Genomic DNA, 26,316 nt, shown 5'->3' with positions numbered 1-26,316 from the left:
AAATTGACTATCCTATGCCTATTTCCACTATCTTACTCAGTATTCTAAAATATACCAAGCCGTTTATATTGTAGACTGGCAAGAGAATAATAATACGAATTACAAACTGGCTGTTTGAAGCGTTTGTTTTCCTTTGTAAGTCTCACATGTGTGCTTTTTTGTGTAGTTTGATACTTGTATAGTCTTAGCAGTCAATGGCAAACGTTTTAAAGTGTTGGTTGAACTGAATCTTGACTGTTTAAGGTTCTTTTAGCCCAATCATTCTATAAAGGTTTTGTACAGTTCCTTGCGATCTCTATTACGAACCACTATTGTGGTTCTTGATAAATATAAACAACGGTGTCAAAGCTGACATCTCATAGACTAAGGTAATAACGTGGTTATTCTTAGATCCAAGTGCTTAGAACCAATATGCTGTATGTATAGACATATTCGTACCTGGGCTAATATGTTAACAATTTACTTTAAACCAACCTCACTTATATTCAATATGTTATATATAATAGGTAGACTTCACACTAAGTTCTTCAAACACAAAGTAATAATAAGTCATAAATTAAAAGTCGTAAATAAATGTTCTTGTGAACAATTTTGTAATACTTCGTACAAATCAATACATTAGAGATATTTGTTGAGCATTGAACTTACCGCAACAATTGGTATTCTTAAAAAAATATCCCATCATAAGAATAGTAAAAGTTTAAAATTGAATGCCAACTGATTTAACTTTTGATTTTCGGTACAATATTCTTTAAAATACGTTCTCTGCTTTATATACCAGTAGACCAAATTATGCTACCTTATGATCGCTTGTTATATATATATATATTGTTTCTGAGAAACTGGTAATTAATTCCATGAAGTTTTTCCAAAGTTTGTACAGTGAAAGTGAGTCTCGAGACAGTGCTGTTTTCAATTTATGTTTTGAGGAAAGAGAAGAGCTAAGCTATGAAATGTCTCACACTTGGTATCCACAACCTCATTTATGAGAGTTTGTAGAATCCGTTTTGCAATGGAAGGTAGTGACGTCATTTATCTTGAAAGTTTACGTGTGTGTTTTTATTGAGAGAGATTCAAATTTTATACAAGTTTTTCAATAGTTTATCATAAAAAAACTTCAAATCCGTTTTTGAGCCTGCTTACTTCTTACTGCTTACTTCCACTAGTATCAGGTTTGAATCATACATACCTCGAGAAATATGACGTTTGAATCTACTTACCTCCAGAGATATGAAATTTGAACCTACTTATCTCCAGAGGCATGAGATTTCTTCATTAGTTAATCAATGAAATGACGGGTCTTGTCTAGAACCGTTTCTTATATTTTCTGACTGAGCTGAATGAAAATTATACCTGAGTCTACTTAACAAATGCTTACAAAAAGTTGGTTACATAGATGTGTTTTATCACACATTCCTCTTACTTCATATTTTAATCAAAAACATCACTTTACATATACCTTCACGTTAGTTTTGAATGATTTCTTCTTGAGTTGACTGTTGTAATTATTCGGTTTTGAACATTAGATTACTTATTTTTAAAACACTTGCGACCCCTTTATATATCAACTCTTCACTGTGCTGGAGGAAATCTTCTCAGTTGTATAATAATTATCAGGATATCTGAAAGCTAAGTTTTAGTGTAACTATTGTACTCATCCCTAAAATGATTTTCATTTAGCTATTAAAACAAAGAAGCATATTGCTTTGATATATTTCAAAATATTTATTGGAGTAGTAAGTATTTATTAAAATAAAAGTAACACTCTACAGGGTGGCCCGTAAGTCCCTACTCATCCATATTGTGTCTAAACAACGTTATAATACTAATGATGGGTTGAAGGCAGCTGTTACCGCGGCATTTGGAACAATAACCCCTGCTATGTTGAGGAAAATGTCTCCCAGAACATGGCGTCGCATAATATTATGCAGCGAGAATGAGGGACAACACAAAGATACACTGGATACATAAGATATATGGATGGGTAGGGACTTACGGGTCACCCTGTAGAAGGACTGCCTTTACTGTGAAAACAAAGTTCTTGTCAAATAACCAAATTAACCATTAATTTTTACTTTCGTCAAACAGATTAATCTATTAAAACCAGTAAAGTCTGTAAGTGTTTTTAAATTATTACTTAACTAATATTTGTTTTTTCAAATAAAGCCTGTGCTTTCAGTTTGTCAAATGGTTAGTTAACGTAATTTTCAAACGTTAAAAAAAAACCTCTTCTGAGCCATTAAAAAATTGAGTAATTTAATTATTTTAAATAGTTTTCAAGGTATCTGTAGTTGTATTTCAACTAATAATTCTTTCTTAACGAGGTTTTAAAGGCATCTGTAATGGAATGCCATCTAATTACTTTATTTTAAGGAGTTTTAAAAATATTTGCAATGGAATGCTATCTAATTACTCTACGTTAAGGAGTTTTAAAGGTATCTGTAGTGGAATGTTATCTAATTACCCTACGTTAAGGAGTTTTAAAGGTATCTGTAGTGGAATGTTACCTAATTATTACTCTACGTTAAGGAGTTTTAAAGGTATCTGTGGTGAAATGTTATTTAATTACTCTACGTTAAGGAGTTTTAAAGGTATCTGTGGTGAAATGTTATTTAATTACTCTATGTTAAGGAGTTTTAAAGGTATCTGTAGTGGAATGTTATCTAATTACTCTACGTTAAGGAGTTTTAAAGGTATCTGTGGTGAAATGTTATTTAATTACTCTACGTTAAGGAGTTTTAAAGGTATCTGTGGTGAAATGTTATCTAATTACTCTACGTTAAGGAGTTTTAAAGGTATCTGTGGTGAAATGTTATCTAATTACTCTACGTTAAGGAGTTTTAAAGGTATCTGTGGTGAAATGTTATCTAATTACTCTACGTTAAGGAGTTTTAAAGGTATCTGTGGTGAAATGTTATCTAATTACTCTACGTTAAGGAGTTTTAAAGGTATCTGTAGTGAAAAGTTATCTAATTACTCCAGGACATAGATTCCTGAAAGTTATCATCATATTATTTGTAGTTGTTTTTTACTTTCACAAACCCTAGAACTTGTTCTCCTCATCACTATGCACTATTTGAGTAATGTTTACGCTAATTTGGTTATGGTAAGGTGTTGATTAATTGTATGTAAAGATTTATAGATAAATAATAATAACACAGCCAATATTTGAGTTGCATACAAACATCATCAGTGTCTTTGCGCACGTTAAAGATATTATGGTTCATTGATTCACAGCCTACTGACTTTTTAAAACCATGCGTAGAACTCACTTTCTCCTCTTCCAACCAACAATCCACTCAAGTATAAACATACGACATTGAAGAGAAGCCATGATAAACAGTTTATTAATAGTAACCTGTTGTAATAGTATGAGCTAACCTGAAGTGAATGTCAAGACGGTTCCAATGTCCAACTGTTTGTTACGGCAGTTAATTCATTCAATAACCTGTATATCTGTGCTGCGTTTTATATAATCAATATTTTTAAAATGTTCTGTACTACACCATTTTAGTAAGTTATTTTTTTCCATACAGAAAAGGAAATGAAGAGTTTAAAAGCTTTTTTATTATAGAACCAGCACAGAAATTTGGAAATATCTGGAACCAAACAAAATAGATGTTTTCTGTGGTAAGAGACAGAAATCAAGTAAGGATATACTTAGTTGTATGTTATGTGTTATATACCAGATATAAACTTCAAGTCGCTGATAACCGAATCACTAGGCTTTCAATGAATCGTAATAAAACGCATTTGTCACACCAGAAGTTCAATGTTCAATGCCATTACCACTGGAGGTACTGGACAAGCGGAAATTGTGGTTACCTCCGCCGGCGGCAGAATTCAGTTGACGGAGAAGAGACAGTTGGGAGCCGATGGGGTAGTGTTGACAACAGATACAATATAAAAAGGGACTGCCAGGATGTGCTTGGCCAATAAAGCTCTTTCTGGGGGTAATTAGTTCCGTTAGGTGCCATTTTAGTCCAAGAAAGTAAACGGAAAATCGGGTAAAAGGCAAGACCCGGAACATCCTTGGAAAACAGCTTTAATCATATGAGGATGTGACCTTTCTTTGTTGAAACTGCATACGCCCAGCAAATTCCATCAAACTTTAGGCCATCGTCGACTCATTTCCAGTTTCATGGATCCTGGACAGCTGCGTGAGTGGAATGTACGCGGACTCTGTGTTTTCTTTTCATTAGCTATAGGCTAGTGATCATCAAGTTTCTTACCAGAATAAAGACTGGAATAAAAACATAAATAAACAACTTCTATTATGAAATTCTTTACTTTTTCTTAACAGTTTTAATTAATAAAATATACGTGTAACACGATAAAAGCGAACAAAAAGTGATCGCGTTTGTCGAACCATTTAAAAATAAAGCTTTTTTTTAATTAATAAAATATACGTGTAACACGATACAAGCGAACAAAAAGTGATCGCGTTTGTCGAACCATTTAAAAATAAAGCTTTTTTTTAATTAATAAAATATACGTGTAACACGATAAAAGCGAACAAAAAGTGATCGCGTTTGTCGAACCATTTAAAAATAAAGCTTTTTTTAATTAATAAAATATACGTGTAACACGATAAAAGCGAACAAAAAGTGATCGCGTTTGTCGAACCATTTAAAAATAAAGCTTTTTTTAATTAATAAAATATACGTGTAACACGATAAAGCGAACAAAAGTGATCGCGTTTGTCGAACCATTTAAAATAAAGCTTTTTTTAATTAATAAAATATACGTGTAACACGATAAAAGCGAACAAAAAGTGATCGCGTTTGTCGAACCATTTAAAAATAAAGCTTTTTTTAATTAATAAAATATACGTGTAACACGATAAAAGCGAACAAAAAGTGATCGCGTTTGTCGAACCATTTAAAAATAAAGCTTTTTCTTTAATTAATGAAATATACAAGAAGCAGAAGAAAATAAAATATGTTTTTCTGATTATTTTACTAGTTTGTTGATTGGCCAATATTAGATACATGACAGTTTACTTTAAATTTGAGGCCTGGTATGGCCAAGTGGGTTAAGGCGTTCGACTCGTAATCTGAGGGTCGCGGGTTCGAATCCCCGTCGCACCAAACATGCTCGCCCTTTCAGCCGTGAGGGCGTTATAATGTTACGATCAATCCCACTATTCATTGATAAAAAAAGTAGCCCAAGAGTTGGCGGTGGATGGTGATGACAAGCTGACTTCCCTCTTGTCTTGCACTGCAAAATTAGAAACGGCTAACGCAGATAGCCCTCGAGTAGCTTTGCACGAAATTAAAAAAAAATTAATACGAGAGTATTATTTAACGTATATTGTTTGAGCATTGAAGTAAGTTATTTTTATAAGCGTTACGTGTGGTAAGTTTACTTAGGTAATTGTTTATGAATCATTTGTTGTATATTCAGTTGTTATGAATTAACGACATGTTACCTTATAAAATCTTCTCGTTCCTTTTAGTAAGTATCGTTACTTCTTAGCGTCTCGTATTTTTAGAACGTCCTAAACCTCAGTCGGGTAGTTTCTATATAGACGACCAAGTTTCTGCAAGTAACTCAGTGAGGGTGAAAGTTAATGTTACTGAGAGACAATTAAATAGAGTTAGGCTATATTAAGTTCAGCCATAAACAGTGCATAGTGGCAACTTTTAAAGTGCAATAATTGCATATTTTATTCGAATAACAGACTAGAGAATAATAATCCATCTTGTCAGTTGAGTTTTAAAGTAACTGAACCAACCTGGATGAGCTGTTGATTAAAAGCTCTGGATAGAACTGTGATGATTAATTGTATAACGAACATTTGTGTGTACGTTTCACTTATTTTGAATATATTATTTTAAAACAATTAGACTGTGTGCTGCCCATTTACTGTTGACATTTATAACCAACAACTCACAGACACCTACTGTAAAGAATCCTATCCACACATACTTAAAATCTGATACTGGCAAACCAGCCAGGATTATATAGTGGTAAACGGTGGTGGAAGGAGAGGTGAACAACAGCACAAACAGGCCTATAAACGCACAGCTGTAGTAGTGGCTATATAACTATGCCCACTGATTTTGATAAATGAGTGAGTTGGGCTCAAATACAGTAATGTAAAAGTGTTGTTTTAGTATAATAATTGAAGAGAGAATAGTATCAACAGAGAAGTGAGGAAGAAAAGACAAGAATAGAAATAGAGAAAGAAGAAAATGTCACAAAAGAGAGACTGGAAATAGAGGAATAAAAACACAAATTGAGAAAGAATTAAAGGAGAGAGAGGTAAGACTAGAACTAGATATAATAAAAGTACAAATTGAGATTGCAAAGTTCAGCCAACAGAAAGATGAAGGACACAAGAATGACATTGGAGTCAGAGCCAGTCGACCCAATCTGCCGGAATGTGATGAACAGAAAGATGACAAAAGTGCTTAATTTGACAAGCATGAAATCTGTCTCAGCTCAGTTCTGACAGGAAAATACAAGTGTATGCAGATATGACTTCAAAAGATTCAATGGACTATGATAAGTTACAGTTGGCATTGCTGAAATAACTATGACTGTTTCTTTTGCTTCTTTGTTTGTTTATAGTTAAACACAAATCAACACAATGGGTTATCTGTGCTATGCCCAAGACTGGTATCGAAACTCAGTTTATAACGTTGAAAGTCCAAAGACATACCACAATGCCACTGGGGAGGGCAAAACACTGTGAACTTACTGAGAAAGGTTTTCACCAGAAATTCAAAGAAGTTAAAACTGACACTGGAGAAACTATATTTCAGTTTGCGGAACGTTTACAGTGATGCTTCACAAGATGGACTGACATGGCCAAGTGTTAAGATACAGTATTGTGCAAAAGTGAGAGGACAAAATCAGAAATTAGATTTTAGGGTACTTTCAATGAACAATTGAAGATTAAAACAGGTTAAACATCAAAATTTTATTAATCTTCATATTAAGTACCCCAGAAACTCAGTAGAAGTGCTTGAGATTAGCAAACAGTTAATATTTTGTGTTACTTTAATAACGGTAGACAGTCTTTCAGGCATTCTCGCAATATCCTTAATTAAAGTTTCCTTTGGTATTTTACTCCAAATGTCTCTAATATACACCCATAAATGTTTGATCTAAAAAATCCTAGATTTGCTTAAGAGGATTGAAATCAGGGGTCTGTGGGAATCTTTGCATCATTTGATTGACTCCAGCAGACTTTTACTTAGCTTAGTACTTTTTACATAGGTTGGATAATTATTTGGGATCATTATCGTTTTACTAGTAGAATCCTTTACCAATAAATTGTAAACCACTTGTTATACCATAAAGGATTAGTTATTATCTACTGGTACCTGTGCTGGTCCATTGATTAGTTATTATCTGCTGGTACCTGTGCTGGTCCATTCTTCCATCTAGTATGCATATATCTCATATTGCTTCAGCAGAAAAACACCCCAAACCATCATACTGCCTCCTTCACTCATGTATAATGGTAGGTGCTAATCATTGAGGTATTTTTCACCTTTATTCTGCTTTGAACCAAATATTTCAAACTTGGACTCATCCGTCCATAACACCTTTTTCCAATCATCAACAGTCCAGTTCTTGTAGTTTTTAGAAAATTTCAGTATACTTACAATATTTGGAGGATGAAGTAGAGTTCTTTTGACTGATATACGACCAAACATTCTATTCTCTTTGAGACAGAATTCTTGATGCTATATGTCTGAACACTTTTCTGTTACTTGGTACATGGTCGTTTATCTCATGGTTGAGATCAGTGACAGTCTTCTTTCTGTCCCTAAGTTTGCATAAACGAAGAAATTAACATCAGTATTATTGATTTTATGTGTTCTGCCTCTCTGTTTCCTAATTTCAATTTCACGACCTGTGATGCACTTGACAGAGTTTGGGGAGCATTTCACGTTTGCAGCAATTTGTCAAAAAGTTCAACCAGTATTACAAATCTTTTATGGAAGGTCTCTGTTCTACTGACAGTTCTCTATGCTTTTTGGACAACGGCATACCAAACATTTTATATGGTGATAAACACTGCTTTTGTTAAGGTTTATTTATGGAATTCTATTAAATTTATTTCTTCTAGCATGTACCTGTGCCATGTGCTAGGTTCTTTCTATATAGTTAAGACACTGCATGGGATATTATGATTGTTATTTCAGATCCTAAATTTGATCGATTTTTTCATTATAGTAGACTCATTATGACGTGCTCTTGGTATAAGTATATGATAATTTAAAATCTCACCCTTTCTCGTTCATTTGCCAACTGGAATCAGTAAAGCATTACCATAGTGTTGAAACTTACATTCTGTAACGATATGTAAGAATTAGTTCAATAAATTGGAAATAATGATAAAATATTCTCTTGTTATAACACTTTTACACAGCAGTATACTATAAATATGTTATGAATATGTTGCTTGAAGAGAGGCTTGTTATTAGATAAAACAACTGCTCATATTAAGTTTAATAGGAGAGCAATACTTAATGTATGCTGTGTGAGTGTCAAAGTAAGTTATTTTAGAACTAATAGTTATGATAAGTTTGCTTATATAACTGTTCCTGAATCATTTGTTCTGTGGGTCAGTTGTTCTGAATTAACCTTTAAGTGAGTATCAGTACATCATAATATTTTGTAGTTTATAAAACGTTTCAGACTTCTGTCGGGCAATATCTGCATAAGCGACCAAGTTTGTACTAGTAAGTTAGTCAGTGAACGTGAAAGTAATTTAGATAATATTAGTAAGAATTATAGTAAAATAGATCAAGAATGTGTTTGCAAGTTTAGCCATAAGAAGTGTATAGTAGCGGCCTTTAAAGTGTAATAATCATATATTTTATTGTAATATATTGTAATAACAGAATATAGAAGAACAATTCGTCTTTTCAATTTTATTCTAAAGTTACTTAGCTAGCTTCTGTGAACTCTTGACGAAAAAAGACGATTATTAAAAGCTCTGAATACGATTGTGGTAATTAATTGTGTAACGTAGATTTATACATACATGTTTAACTTATTTTGAATATATTATTTTACATCTAGTGAATTGTGTGATGTCCGATTTATCGACAAGAACTCAAAAATACTTACTGTAAAGAATTCTGCCTACACATAATTAAAAACCTGATAGCTAGTTATTTTTAATAAGGAATAAAACTAACCTAAATAACAAATAATATAAAAATAATGAATAAAAATAAATAATTAATCAATATTGTGTCATAATCCCTACCCTAATCCAGATTTGTAAATGTATAAAAACTGATAAAGATTACACTTATCAACTTCATCTGGTTGACATTATAACATTTATTGTTTAAGCAATTTAATGATATAAATAGCGTCACCCACTATTGTGTGTGACACATTTCACGGTGAGTGATTGACATATTGTTATATTTTCACTTCATGCCATAAGTTCAGAGAATCATTTGAATATAAAGCTTTGGTTGCGGTTGATTATATCCACAAGGAAAGAAAAGAAAATTGTGTCTTCGTGTGAAACAAATCGTGTCATTTTCAAATTACGTGCATTATATCAAAATGTATTTTTTCTTGTTGTTTGGATTGATAAAATAAACATTTGTCACGCGCAGCAAAAGTGAATAAAAATGTACTCGTATGAAACAAATCGTGTTAGTTTCAAATTACATGTTTTATATAGCAATGTAAGGTAACATAATACATCCATTTAGATCGTCTTATGGGACCAGCGTGGCCAGGTGGTTAAGGCATTCGACTCGTAATCTGAGGGTTGGGGGTTCGAATTCCCGTCACACGAAACATGCTAGTCCTTTCAGCCGTGGGAGCGTTATAATGTGACGGCCAATCTCACTATTCGTTGGTAAAAGAGTAGCCCAAGAGTTGGCAGTGGATGGTGATGCCCAGCTGCCTTCCCTGCTTATCCTGCTAAATGAGGGACGGCTAGCGCAGGTAGCCCTCGTGTAGCTTTGCGCGAAATTCAAATACTTAATATGAATAAATAATATATATTTTTGTTGTTGACCATAGAAGTACATAATATTTGTTCAAATAATTCTTAGTAACTTTTTCTACAAACTTACGTGAAAAATATTTTTATTAAAAACGTTTTGGTGTATCATACTCTTCTACGTAACCAGTAAACTTATAACCTCTGGATAGTACAATCATTAATCATATATAAAACCGGAATGAAGAAATAATAGTTCAAGTACAAGACATATAAAATCCTTTTTATGGTACATTTCTTGTGTAAAAGTCACATTTTTATTTGTAACTAATACTGAAAACGGGTAATTTATATTTTTCATGTTCTCTCTGATATTATATATTTTTATGTTTATTATTTACATGATAAATTAAAGATTATTTATCTTTCAAAATTAGCTACATAGTTTTTTTTTAATTAACAGATTTGAATCCTCCCAAGCACTCATTCATCATATGTTTTTCTTAATGCTTTCAACACATACTAAACAATTAGCAACTACGTTTATTTGATCATAAATCTCTTGATTACGCACAAAGTGTGTCAAGTTTATGGGAGTTGGGATTCTTTTACAGTAGGTGTCTGTTACTTCTTAATGACAAATTCAAGAAATAAACGAACAGCACACAATCCACTTATTTTAAAATAATAATATATGTTCAAAACAAGTCAAACGTATGTACAAAAGTTTTCACACTATAAGATACCACAGCTGTATTTAAAACACTAAATAATTATACTTTATTTTCAAAGGTCCACACATGGTGATTCAGTTATTTTAGAATCCAATAGAAAAAAATAATTATTTTTCTCTACTCTGTTTATTGCTCTACAATCTGCGATAAATTCACTTACGTTACTCCGTGGGTTACCACAGTTCTATCCAGAACTTCAGATAATTGTCTTCATTCCGTCAAAGTCCATATCATTGGGTTCAATTACTTCAGAACACCTTATGACGAATAGACAAATTATTCTCCTTATCTCTGTTAAACTGTGAAACTCACTTTGAAATATCACCTATTACGGTCAAACTGACAATCACGCAGTATAACTTCACTTTCATTGACTTAATTTTTCCGACTTAATTTCTTTAGAAGTCACTCGTCAAGGCTAAACTACCAATCACTCAGTCTAGATATGTCTAATTTTTTTCTCATTTAACTTGCCTTTTTCTATTTATTCTTGCATATAACACGCAACAGAGTAATACAGAAATCCCTAGCCCTCTAGTGCAGATAGCCCTTGAGTAGCTTTGCGCGAAATTCAAAATAACAAATAACAATCCTAGCCCTCTAGTAGCAACAGTATTAAACATAACTAGAAAAATTTGGAAACTTCGATTAAGACGACGTCAATAATATTAGTAAAGCCTGTTACAGCTACCTTGTGGCACAGCGGTACGTTTGTGAACTTCCACCACTAGAAACCACGTTTTGAAACCAGTTGTGGACAGATATCTGTTACAGATACTGTTATAATATATTTCGGATGAGTCTTCAATTTATTATGTTACTTATTACTATTTCAAATAACTGGAAATTGAATTTGAGCTTAGTAGTTAATTAAATGTTAATATGTATTATGTTTATGTCATTTACCAATGATACTGATGCAAGTAATTTCCATTTTTGACACAATTATATTTTAATATACAAACTTAAAAACAATAAAATTTATAATAATGGTTATTACTAGTGGTTATTACAAATAATGGTTTATATACAATATTTTTACAAGTCTTCTATCTGGTCTAGAACTGAATATTTTATCAACGATTCAGGTCCACGATATACAAATTAATTCTCAGTTGATACTGTCACAACTCGCTGAAGCTAGCTAGCTTGGTTGGCCTCACACCGCTGACTTTTGACGATGATGACATTTAATGTCTTCGTAAAAATTCTAACGTCAGAATTTTAATGGTTTGTAATAATCGAACTCTTTAAACGTTCCTGTCCAATTAATGCCTATTAATCACAATCATAGCTTCCTAGGGGTATAGCACAATGGCTGTAAGTGACCAGTAATGATACTAATATCTTGTCTTGGCGCGTTGCTTTCATACAAATCACAAATGCGAGTTTCACAAACGTTCATTTGGCAGCAATTCTGTTAATTATTAGTATTACACACACACCTAGTACATTGTTGATTTTACTTTTAAGAACTTTCTATAAATTTCCAGAACAGGCGGGACATGCGCAATAAACAGCCAACAATATACGTCACCGGCAAAAAAGAAAACTGTACAGAAACAAGCGCAGGAACTAAAATAAACGTAGGACGGTAAATATGTTACAGCCCAGATAGCCCATCGTGTAGCTTTGTGCTGTATTCCAAGCAAACAAACCAAAAACTAAACGTATAATTCGTACCAAGTTATGTAATAAAACTTTTCATAACTATCGCTTTTAAAATAATTAACCTTAAACACTCTTGTTATGAAAACTAAATAGTCATTTAATATTAAATATACTAAATAATAATTTTACCTTAAACAGCCTTGTATATCCAGTAATGTGTGACACTGGTACTAATCGAGGTCCCATGACAACACTCCTGATTAAACCCAAATTTCGTAACGATCCTAATACAGGTCACATTGCTACTTCATCCATCTTATAGTCTATTACTTGATTAAACTCATTGTGTAAAAAATGGAATAATTTAGTTTCTATGGGATCTAAATAGAATCTGATGACATATCTCTTGATAAACACAATGTGTGAAAGTGTGCTAATCCAGGTCTTATAAGATCTCCACCTGTCAGATCACATATCATTTAATTAAACACAAAGTGTACTACTGGTGCTAATCTAGGTTTTATAGTAACTTTTTCTATCTGATCATACATCTCTTGATTCACCAAAAGTGTGATACTGGTGCTAATCTAGGTCCCATAGCAACGCCGTCTTTAGGAACAGATATCACGTGATAAAGACAAAATGTGATAATGGTGGTATTCTAGGCCCTGTAGTGATTCCATCTATCTGATCATATATATGAGTTGACTAAAACAATATGTAATACTGATACTAATCTAGATCCGATAACAATAACGTCTTTCTGACTACATATATTGGTTAAATACAAAGTATAATACCGGTACTAATTTATATTCCAAGCACCTCTATCTATCTGATCATATACGTCTTGATCAAATCAAAATTATCACTGATCCTAATCTAGGACCCATAGAAACTCCATCTATTTGATCGTATGTCACTTGATTAAACCGAATATGTAACGGTGGAGCTAATTCAGGTTGCATTCCAACTCCATATATCTGATCACATATCTCTTGATTAAACAAAAATTGTGCTAATGAAGGTGTCATAGCAACTCCAACTGTCAGATTGTATATTATCTAATTATACAGTCTAAGCATCATATCAACTTCGCCCGGCATGGCCAGGTGGTTAAAGAACTTGACTTGTAATCTGAGGGTCGCGGATTAGAAACCCCGTCACACCAAACATGCTCGCCCTTTCAGCCGTGGGGGTGTTATAATGTAACGATCAAGCCAACTATTCGTTGGTAAAGGAGTAGCCCAAGAGTTAGCAGTGGGTGGTAATAACTAGCTGCCTTCCCGCTAGTCTTACATTGTAAAATTAGGGACGGCTGGTGCAGACAACCCTCGAATAGCTTTGTGCGAAATTCAAAACGAACCAAATCATATCAACTTTATTTGTCAGATCGTATATCACCTGATTAAACAATCTAGGTACCATATCAACTTAGTTTGTCAGATCGTATATCTATTGGTTAAATAAATATAAAGCGTGTTATTGGCGCTCAACCAGGCACCATAGCTACACCGTTTTTCGGATCAAATATCTCTTAATCACACACAACTTTTGTACTGTTAGTTATCTAGGTAACAAAACAACTCCATCTACCTGATCGTATATCACTTTATTATGATAGTGGAGCTAATTTAGATCCAATAGCAACTCCATGTACCTGATCACATATATCTTCATAAACAGAAAGTATGAAACTTATGCGAATCTAGGTCTCACAGCATATCCACTTGTCGAATGATTTAAGTAAACACAAAGTGTAATACTTGTGCTAATCTCGGTCCTATAGCAACTCCTTCTATAAGATCATATATCTATTGGTTAAATATAAAGAGTTATCCTGTTGCTACTTTATGTCCCATAGCAGCTCTCTTTATCAGATGATAGACCTCTCTTTTAAACGCAAAGTATAATACCGGCGGTAACCTCGCGCCTGGAGCTACTCCGTCTATCTATTTATATATCATTTCATTAAGCACAAAATGTAATTAATATTAATTTCGGCCTCAGATTATCTCCGTCTACCTTATCATATAGCTTCTCATTGAATAACCTGCGTCATATAGCAACTCATTCTGTTGGATTATATATCATTTCATTAAGCACAAAATGTAATTGATATTGATTTCGGCCTCAGATTATCTCCGTCTACCTTATTATATAGCTTCTCATTGAATAACCTGCGTCATAGAGCAACTCATTCTGTTGGATTATATATCATTTCATTAAGCAAAAAGTGTGATACTGGTGTTAATTTTGCTCACACAGTAAATTTGTCTCTTTGATGTTATAAGTTTAGATTAAACACAAGATGTTACACTTATACTGATGCTTATCCAGAGCCCATAGCAGCTCTGTCTATCTGATCATATATCTATTGGTTAAACGTAAGGCGTGATCCCGTTGCTAATCTGGGCTTCATAGCAACTCTGTCTAATTGATCATACATCTCTTGGTTGAATATAAACTGTGACACTGGTACTAATCTAGATCCAATAGCAACTGTAGCTGTCTGCCTGATCATATATCTTTTCTGCATATGACTGTTTTTTTCTTCAACTTAATTTGAAATGAAAGTTGATCTCATCAGGACAACGTATAAAATAATAAGCATTAGAAACATTCATTGATTTGTTTTTATTATTAATATAATTGTATTTTAGTATGATGTGTGACTATCCACTTAGCTGAATATATACCACATGTCTTTGTATTATTAGTTTCAAAACGATAAATTTACACTCGATATATGACAGAGAAAATACCAAAGTTACAGAATTCTAAGGTTGTTTATCGACATAAATGTCTTATATGTAGTTATCGGTATATATATATTTATTAAAGGTGTTCTGAATATCGTTGTTACCACATATTACTTGATTAAACACAACACTGTTCGAATGTTCATTATTACAGGCTATATAATTAGAACTTTAAGATTACTGATAATCTTTCACTAAACAGACTGAAACTGGAATTAGATTAATAAGTGAATACTGCAGAACAGCTTTTATCGATATAGATGACTGTGGAGTTGTTTTTAGCCCAGATAACATTAATGTTTCGATTCTTGCCGAAGTTGGTGTTTGGTTAGCGAACCCGGATTGTGAATCCAGAGATTCACATCAAGACAGTTTTCCTCAAACCACGTTCCGAACACTGGGGCCAATGGTGTGCTATAAATCGAATTATTCAACAAGACAAAAGTAGTCCAAAAGTCGGCGGTGAGTGTTATTGAAAAGCTGCCTTACCACTAAATTAGAGAATAGATACTACAGGTGCAGATCTTCTTTGTGTATCTTTGCACGAAGACGCCCCCCAGTGGCTCAGCGGTATGTCTGCGGACTTACAAAGCTAAAATCCGGGTTTCGATACTTGTGGTGGGCAGAGCACATATAGCCCTTTGTGTAGCTTTGTGCTTAATTAAAAACAAGGCCTGGCATGGCCAAGCGCGTAAGGCGTGCGACTCGTAATCCGAGGGTCGCGGGTTCGCGCCCGCATCGCGCTAAACATGCTCGCCCTCCCAGCCGTGGGGGTGTATAATGTGACGGTCAATCCCACTATTCGTTGGTAAAAGAGTAGCCCAAGAGTTGGCGGTGGGTGGTGATGACTAGCTGCCTTCCCTCTAGTCTTACACTGTTACATTAGGGACGGCTAGCACAGATAGCCCTCGAGTAGCTTTGTGCGAAATTCCAAAACAAACAAACAAGCACGAAGACTGTGAATTCAATATTCTGCAATGGAGTATATTGCACGTGTTCTACTGTTACACCAGTTCCTGAGAGTTAATCAAATTGTTTTTGTTAGCATCATTACATGTATGTATGCACATACAGAGAGTTATTTATATAGAATGTAGATAACAAGGAAGGCAAGTTACAGAATTTCTTAACTAAGGTTGTTTTTAATGTCCTTTTCTAATATAATTAATATTAAGATTAGCTTTGTCAAGGTCCTGTAACGTATAGGATTGGCATATTTTCATCCGACAATGATGAAATAATTCGATGACCATTGTTTGTCTACACCTCTTTTCTAAAGTTTATTTTTTCGTTTTCCTCGGACACGAATAACGTTGAAAAGAAAAGTATACTATGTGTCTTTATTGGTACATTTGTCTATTTCATGCAACTCAAATGAAAAGAAAAAAAAAAAAAGTGTTAATGCAATGCCCGTTTCTAAGAGACATGCTATCATTTTCAAGTCAAGAAGTTTTTCATAACATGTGGAATCTAAGAATGAAATTCGCTCTTCGTAATTTATCAACCACATCGTGATCTGTTTCTAGACAGGTGTCGCTCTTCACCACTTTATGCCGTTTCACATCAATGATTTTGAAAAGAGATTTGTTGTTGCATGTCAGGTAATTTTGTTTGAAACACCGTATGTTAGGCTTACATTTCACTGTTTCCTTTCTCTCTTTAGGAATGTCCGAGTCCTGGGATCCCTTGAATTACATTATAAGGATATTGTGTTCTTCATCGATCATTTTTCATACGCACATAGAGACACTGGAGAAAGGCTACGTTTGTTATGTTGTTGTGTCTATTTTTTAAATTTATGGATTACAATTATTTATGATAAATCGGCCAATAATTTAGTTTGCTTCTCTGTTTTTTAATGAGAAACAGAAACATTCTAGTTTGTCTTCATAATATAAAAGATAAAATATTTTTTTTACATAGATACATCTCGTAACAGTTTTACTTAATTGTTCACTTTGGAATGGGTGAAATTAAGACACTATTTCATATAATTTGAGAAACAAGTTACAAATACAAATCTCTATGTTCAAACCAATCATCATATAACAACATGTCTTAGAAAAGGTGTTTTTTATATGTATAATACATAAAATGTATTAAATAAACTGATTCCTGTAATTATAATCATAATTGACAAGATATGCAAAATACCTGGAAAAAGTCTAGGCAAGAAGTTCCTATTCTTCATTAACCTCATAACCCACATCAAAATCGTTTAATAAAACTAATTATCTTTCGTTTGGAAAAGAAAAAGATTTCGTATTAAACTTTCCATAAGAAGCTAGTTAAATGATGAGTAATCCTACCTATGTCAGCACACTTGTGTTGCTGACCTACTGTCTCCATATACCAGTTACGTATCTACAAAATCATAAATAGCCGTTCTCACTTACAACTGAAAATGCTTGAATCGTTTCAGTGAACAACAGCGTTATCAGAGTGAGTAAATGATACTAAAACCAATCGATATGATCAAGGAACTGTAAAACTTCAACTTACTGAAGACGACCAAAGAAACAACACTGCTGGAAAGATCTCAAAAGAAACACGGGAAGTTTAAAATGGACAACAATACGAGAACAAATTCAACACGGAGTGCAATAAAAGTTAATATACTTCTATAAGTACGGTAGTAAACATACTAGAATGTTTTCAGTAGGAATAGAAGAACAGTGATAATGGAATGACCGTAAAAAAAAAAAGGAATTATTAAAGTGGAGCAATAATTAGATGTACACAGGAACAATAACCGTGAAACATAATAAAAAAGAAAAATAGTACCACTGGAATAAATAACACAGGAACAAAAATACTGAAACACTTTCAATAAAACCACAGAAACACAAATACTGAAACACTTTCAATAAAACCACAGAAACACAAATACTGAAACACTTTCAATAAAACCACAGAAACAAAAATACTGAAGCATTTTCAATAAAACCACAGAAACAAAAATACTGAAACACTTTCAATAGAACCACAGAAACAAAAATACTGAAACACTTTCAATAGAACCACAGAAACAAAAATACTGAAGCACTTTCAATAAAACCACAGAAACAAAAATACTGAAACACTTTCAATAAAACCACAGAAACAAAAATACTGAAACACTTTCAATAGAACCACAGAAACAAAAATACTAAAACACTTTCAATAAAACCACAGAAACAAAAATACTGAAACGCTTTTAATAAAAATACAGGAACAAACATATTAAAACACTTTTAATGAAAACATAGGAACAAAGCATTTAAATGTTTTCACATAAACAAAATATTGGACTGATGTCGGTAAATCAGTAAGACCAGTGAAACGTTTTCAATAAAACCGCTAGAACAAAATTACTGGATGTTATTACAAATATAGGAATATAAAGCACACTGGGTCTCAACATATACATAGATATGAAATTATTAGGTCTCAATACAAAAACTGGAACAAAAGTTCTGAATTTCAACAACAAAAGACCGGCATGATTTAAAATGGAACTGTAGAAATCATCTTTCTAGATTTTATTTTTTTTTTACAAATACGTTGTTTTGTTATTTCCGCAGCGACACATTAGTAGAATAAAATTTCTAAATAGTTTTTCTTTGAGTTAGTTAAAGTATCACATGAGTACTCGTCGTGTAGCAACTCCCTAACTGAAAGTATGTCCTTACGCTGGCAATATTTACATGTCCTCAGTCTTTGTTGTTTATGCGTACATATTTCCACGAGGAGTTGTGATTTTGTTCTAGATAATGAAGGAGTTTAATTTATATGAATCATATGTTCATGTTTAATCATAAAAAGAGACCAAATTATAAACTAATGACAGTGTTGTTCTTTTTTTCGGTTGTTATTCAACATCGCGAGATGTGATTGATCTATTCCACTTACTTTTGGCCACCTACAAAGAAACAAGTAATAATGGACCTTTATTTTACTTTATCTCCTTTGATCTGTTAATGTATATAATTGAAATTCCTTCTCTCTGTCTCTTACGTAGAAGTTAATGATTCCAAGAATACTTCACTAGCAGTTTTTTACACACTAGAAATATCAACTGTGCTGACTGTTGTTCATGAGTTTTGTTTCAAGATGAAAAAAAAAAGTCACACTTGTAAATTTTCCATGTGCACCAAGACAAAAGTATAGTTATGGTAAAAAAAATCAATGAATTATACAATTCAGTCGACGGCTTGAGACTGAAAACGCTGTGTATAATGATGTTATTAGCTATGTTGTGATCACAAACCGGTATATTTTAACGATATGCTTGATTACAACCAGTACATGATGTGAAAATTAAAGAAAACAGCGTTAAAAAAGTCTTTACATATACTGATGCGATGTGACATTGTTAAAAATTGCATTTCATTAACTTAATACAATTCACATCATAACATCTGTTGTCTAAAACGTTGCTTACATATAAAGAGAATCTCAATTACTAAAATATCTGCCCCAGAATAGTGACAGTAGATTTTTCTATCCTCTGATTTCAGCCACCCTGATTAAAGCTGTTTATCCTACAAGAAATCCTTAGCACTTTCCAGATGGCACAGTACATCAAATTTTGGGCTTCTCTCACTTTATGGCGACATTTCATCTCACTTCTTGTTTTCTAAATTCACCAAATATTGACGACATTCCTGTTTCTGGATGTCCCTGGTAATTTCAAACATACCACGAACGAACTACTACGTCCATAGAGCCAAGATATTTTCAAAAATCTTCGTCATTATTTGATATAAGATATAGTATGCTTGATATACTATTATATGCTTTCACTCAGCAGGTCTTATTAACAACAGAAATAATAGACATATTATAAGCATGTACCAGTATATTAAAACGGTAGATATGTTACAAACACAAACCAGCACATAGCAACTGGATTTATTATGGACAGAAGGCAACACATAAATGTTGTAATCCTACTATAGACACAAATCAGTACATTGTTTCAGTGGACGTACCAAATACACGAACTAAAACTCAACATGTCCATCTGGAAGTGAGGAAAACAAGTCAAATTACGCAATATTGGTTGAAATTACGTAGGTTGTATATGATCATAATGGCTTGACTTGTTCTCTTTAAATGCTAGTATCAAAAGATATTTTGTACCGTTTGACACTATTACACACTGAGCAACATAATTAAAGTTAACCATCTCTTTCCAATGTTCGTTATTCAAGTCTTGGTCTGCTAAAGTCTTATTTCATAAACCACCGTCAATATTTCTTGAAATATAAAAATAATGCCGAAGTCCTGTTTCTATGGCAAGCTTTATTTAAGAACTTCTGTCTTCTGTTGTTAATGACAACTTGTTTGTTTAAATATTTATATCTTCGGTCGTTAATGTTCATGCGTTTGTTTAAATACTTATACCTTCAGTCGTTAATGTTCACATACTTATACCTTATTTGTTCATGTTCATGTCCTTATCCAAGTACTTGTAACTTTTGATACTAATGTTTTCTCTGGTTCGTTTAATTACACAGGTCTGCGATGGTTTTATTGTCTTGAAATTCTTACATGTTCTACGGTAATACTTGTACGCTGAATCCGAAAATGATAGTCATTTCCTCTACATATTTTCACAAAACATCATATCCACTACTACATAAGTGAATCGTTTTCGTTGAAATCGGATCACGCTTTGTTATGTTTAAAATGTTGACAACCGCTGCCAATAGATTACTATAGACCAATCTTACTGATCGTTCTAGAACCCAAACATAATAATAAACAAATGTTCATATTGGTAAATGAAATAATAACTTGATCTAAATAAGAAGTTTTTCTTCCCAAGTTGAAAAAAAAAAACCCGTCATCGATAAAAAATGAATATTATTTTCGAAATCTGAGCAGCTGTATTGTGAAAACTCCATTATTAAACCAAAAATAACTTTCATGAAATTCAAATCTGCAGGCCTGTGTTACTTATTTCTTGCTAAGCACAGAGCAACATAATGACCACTATGAGTACCGAAACCCGGTTTACAGCAGTCTGACCCGTCAGAATTTCCGCTGAGCCCCTAGTAGGGAATGGTAGAAGTTTCTTCAAATACTTGGGCGTTTGTTGAAGGGCTTGTACCTTCTGTTGTTAACGTTAAGGAGTTTCTTCAAATACTTGTGTCTTCAGCTGTTAATGTGTTTGTTCAAGGGCTTGTACCTTCTGTTGTTAACGTTAAGGAGTTTCTTCAAATACTTGTGTCTTCAGCTGTTAATGTGTTTGTTCAAGGGCTTGTACCTTCTGTTGTTAACGTTAAAGGAGTTTCTTCAAATACTTGTGTCTTCAGCTGTTAATGTGTTTGTTCAAGGGTACCTTCTTGTACCTTCTGTTGTTAACTTGAGTTTGTTTCTGTTTCTTTTTTTGCAGATGAAAGTCACGACCACCTCAATCTATTCAGCATTCGACAACAACCGAAAAAGAAAAGGAAATCTCGGACAGCTTTCACTAACCAGCAGATCTTTGAGCTCGAGAAACGGTTTTTGTACCAGAAATATCTATCTCCTGCAGACAGAGACGAGATCGCTCAGCGTCTACGCCTAACAAATGCCCAAGTGATCACGTGGTTTCAGAACAGGCGCGCCAAGTTGAAACGAGATATGGAAGAACTGAAGAAAGATGTCGAAACTGTGAAGATGGAAACTATCATCTTAAATAACATTCAGGATTTTAGACTTCTGGAAAAATCTGACATGCGCAAGAATCAAGATTGAAAACTCATTTACACAGCGTATAAATCAATAACAACGTGGGTGATACTCCTGTAAATATATAAATAAATATACAAATTTATTTACACGCATGTAATGTAGCAATCTCGCTACGTTATTTAATTAGTAACTTAGAACAAAATGTTACACGATGTATAGGCATGTCGTATCTAGTTCCTGGAAAGATATTGTAAACTAATGTTTTCTTCTCAAGTTTGTACGCAAAGGTTTATTAAGAATCTCACCTGATCGGTTTCGTCTCGAATTCGAAATAAAGATGTGTTATATGCAATTGCTTATGTTCTATTTACATAAGCTGGTGTGTTACACACCACGTACGTTTTAGTATATACACATGAACCGATCTGTTATATACCAGTGTTTATGTTCTAGTACACATAAGTTGGTGTGTTACATATCACTGTTTCTGTTCTAATCTACACACGTGAACTGATGTGTTGTATACCAGTGCTTATATTCTAGTACACATAAACGGATGTGTTGTATACCAGTCTTTACGTTCTAGTACACATAAACTGATGTTATATACCAGTGTTTATGTCCTAGTACACATAAACTGATGTGTTATATACCAGTGTTTATGTTCTAGTACACATAAACTGATGTGTTATATACCAGTGTTTATGTTCTAGTACACATAAACTGATGTGTTATATACCAATGTTTATGTTCTAGTACACATAAGCTGGTGTATTACACACCATTGTTTATGTTCTAGTAAATGTTCATCAAGAATCGTTCCTTCTTCATTTCTTCTAGAATGTGAAATAAAAATGTGTTATATACCAGTGTTTATGTTCCAGTACACATTAGCTTGAAATATTTAGTACAAATAACTGTATAAAAGTTTTATATCCCGTCCTATGATTACTGAAAAGCTTTCTTTCAATTTAATATGTTAGCATTTCAAATGATTGTGTTTTATATTTACAACTATAAAAATAAGTGATGTGTGTTAGCGAGTACAACGAAAATAATTCTTTTTCTCAAATGATTCACTTCTATAAATTATAAAGTATGAAAAGCATAATCAGATAGATTAATTTAAAGTTGCTTTATGTATGATAAAGAAAATGCTAACTTCTTTTATATGAATTTTCCATAACTTTATTTTAAAAATCTTAAACTACAGGCTTAAACGTTTTTATCGTCACTTGCCTTTGAGAATCCGAAGTCACAACAGTGACGAAACTTTGTGAATCTGAATTCAGCCTCATGGCAAAAGTTAGGAAATTTGTAGTAGTCCTAGTGACGACCTTTAAAAGTTCGAAGTCACGCTAGTGGCAATGCTTGGAGGATCTGAAATCATGCCAGTGGCGACACTTACACAATCCATAAGTGAGTTAGTAACGATATTTAAAGAAAACGAAGTCACGCCAGTGCCAATACTTAATAAACACGAAATCACGCTAGTGACGAAGGTTAAAGAAATTGAAGTAATGCCAGTGTCGACACTTAGAGAATATGAAGTCACGCAAGTAATGGTGTTTGAAAAATCCAGTCACTTTAGTGACGACACCCAGAGAGACTTAAAACACACTACTGATGACATTCGGAGAAACTTAAGTTACACACTAGTGACGACACTTAAATTTTCGTCACACTAGTGACGATACTCAAAGAAACTTAAAGCACGCTAGATACGATGCTTATGGAATTCCAGTACGTGCTGTTGACTATACTTAGTCAATACGCAGTTACGCCAGAGACGCCATTTTAATCTCATTGCTTAGAGTTTGTCTTTACTTTGAGACTATTTATTTATAAAACTTATAGGAGCTTTAGAATGATCATATCATATAAAATATATGTAATTACTAACTTTAGTTTAAAAAAAAAAGATTATATTTATATTATTCTTATTTTCAGTTTTCCTGAGCATCGCTAAATATCACCCACCTGTTTTGGTGATTGTACTTTTACAATAAACGTTTAGGAATCTAAATGGTATTTTCCTAAACGAAGATCTGTGATTTGACATATACTGATTTCTGATACATGAGTTGTTATGGAAGCTGTGTAAGTTTAGTAACTGAAAGCCACCAAAAAACAAAAATTGAAACAATTTCTATTCGCAATGTTTTAAATTTTCCCTCAAATATGTAATGAGTCAAGAAAAACTTTTTAAGTTAAAATAAAAAAAGTCAGGCCTAGAAAGGCTCAAATAGTTTTGTTGGAGTTTTATTTAGAGTAACAGTTAGTTCGTCCATTTATTATTCTTAAAAGTAAATGTATATGTTAGTATTCTACTGTTTGTTGTCATGTGTAAATATATCTTAAGTCTATAACTGTTAACCTAAAGAAATAAAACATACTTATTACACAGTTTGTGGTTTCTCGCTAGGCCTAAACCCAAACATCTCACCACTTAAAGGCCAACCATTGATCTATTCGTTTGTTGTTGTTGTTTTCGAAACTCAATACAAACATCTTATGTAAAACCAAGTTTAAACTGACTTTTTCTCATAGCGAAACAATGTCGTTTATTCAGCTTTGTTATTTTTACTGGTTTATTATTAACTGAAATAAACTGAACTCATAAAACCTAAAGACTCAAAAGACAAAACTATGTAAAGTTTTAAATAAAAATGTTGTAAATAAGGTAAAGTTGGAGAATTTTAAACAGCGTTACAAGAAAAAATACGTTTATCTGGAGGAATCCGCCAAACGATCGTTAGACAATTAACATGTTTCAGGGGAAAATGTGATATACGAATAAGAGACAAAACAAAGAAGTAAAAGTTATAAAACTAGACAATTTCAAATTAAATGAAAGTATGGAAAACTGTTGTAAATATAACACACTGGTGTCACGATTGTTTTTCTAAAACTTATGAATAAAATATTATTAGGTTAAAATTTAAAGTCATGATAAATTTTACAAGAATCAGCGAAATAATAACAATAGAATAGTGTAATCATACTATATTAAATACTATATTTTAAAGACAGAATCTAGGCAAACTTTGATTATTTTAGGTCGTTAATAGAGAAATCAAGTATATCATTGAAACATCACTTTCCATGCTCACATTGATCTGAGTACAAGAATAAGTCTTGTTGTTATCACTGATATAAGAAAGACACAAATCTCCATATACACTCTCATGGGGTATACCCACCTATGTATTATTGTTTTTATAACTGTATACTATTAGTTAAACTAGTGAATTTACAAATAACTTTCCTACAGTAAGCGTTTTGTCCCCCGCTGGTACAGAGGCAACTCTACGGATTTACAATGCTAAAATCAGGGGTACGATTCCCCTCGGTGGACTCAGCAGATAGCCCGATGTGGCTTTGCTATAAGAAAACACACACTAAGCGTTTTTTTTTAATCTTGAAATACGCCATGAATTTAAACGCTTGGCTTCACCTGGTATTAAACTTTTGTTTCAGATAACAAACAGAATTAAACTCTGCTGAGTATCGCTTGCTTATTACTTTCGTTTAATATAACAAACAGTGTTAAACTATACTACGCCCCCCAGTGGCTCAGCGGTATGACTGCAGATTTACAACGCTAAAAACCGAGTTTCGATACCCGTGGTATGGTAGCACAGATAGTCCATTGTGTAGCTTCGTGCTTAATTCAAAACAACAACAACAAACTATACTAAATGTCGGTTTTTACTTTCGTTGTGCCTCATATGGCTGTGGGTATGTTATAAATCAACGACTTTGTGTGTAATATAAAGATGATGACTGTGGGTGTGTCATAAAGATGATGACAGTGGGTGTGTCATAAAGATGATGACGGTGTGTGTGTTAAAATATAATTACTCTGGGTGTATTATAAAGATGATGACTTTGGGTGTATCATAAAAATGATGACTACGGGGGTGTTATGATGATGATGACTTTGGGTGTGTTATAGAGATGATGACTGTGGGTGTTTTATGAAAATGATAACTGTAGGTGTGTTACAAATATGATGACTGCGGGTGTATTATAGAGATGATAACTGTAGGTGTGTTACAAATATGATGACTGTTTGTGTGTCATGAAGATGATGACTTTGGGTGTATTATAACGATGATGACTGTGGGTGTGATATATAAATGATGACTCTGGGTGTGTTATAAAGATGATGACGGTGGATGTGTTAAAAATATGATGACTTTGGGTGTATTATAAAGATGATAACTGCGGGTGTATTATATAAATGATGACTGTGAGTGTGTTATAAAGATGGTGACTTTGGGTGTATTATAAAGATAATGACTTTGGGGGTGTTATAAAGATAATGACTTTGGGGGTGTTATAATGATGATGACTTTGGGTGTGTTATAAAGATGATGACAGTGGGTGTATTATAAATATGATGATTGTGGGTGTGTTATAAAGATGATGACTTTGGGTGTATCATAAAGATGATGACTGTGGGTGTGCCATGAAGGTGATGACTTTGAATGTATTATAAAGATGGTGATCACATTTCTGTTTATTCAGTTAGACATCAGAAACTCAAGAGTTTGCCGTAATTGCTGTGGACAGACTGTCTTCTACATAGTCTATCAATGTAAAATTA

At 33.2% G+C, this 26,316-nt stretch overlaps 1 protein-coding gene across 1 annotated transcript in view; it reads left to right on the top strand.

The window, feature by feature from the left end:
* The window catches only part of LOC143253680 (transcription factor LBX2-like), an 87,536-nt gene extending 63,423 nt beyond the window's left edge, over window positions 1-24,113 (top strand). The window contains exon 2 of the mRNA XM_076507926.1: window positions 21,424-24,113. Within this exon, the coding sequence (XP_076364041.1) occupies window positions 21,424-21,767 (344 nt within the window). The 3' untranslated portion in view covers window positions 21,768-24,113. The remainder of the gene's footprint in view (window positions 1-21,423) is intronic.
* The last annotated feature ends 2,203 nt before the right edge of the window (window positions 24,114-26,316 follow it).

This window comes from Tachypleus tridentatus, chromosome 6 (genome assembly GCF_004210375.1).
Source record: "Tachypleus tridentatus isolate NWPU-2018 chromosome 6, ASM421037v1, whole genome shotgun sequence".
Classification (NCBI taxonomy): Eukaryota; Metazoa; Arthropoda; class Merostomata; order Xiphosura; family Limulidae; genus Tachypleus; species Tachypleus tridentatus.
This window is presented reverse-complemented; position numbering and strand designations above follow the sequence as displayed.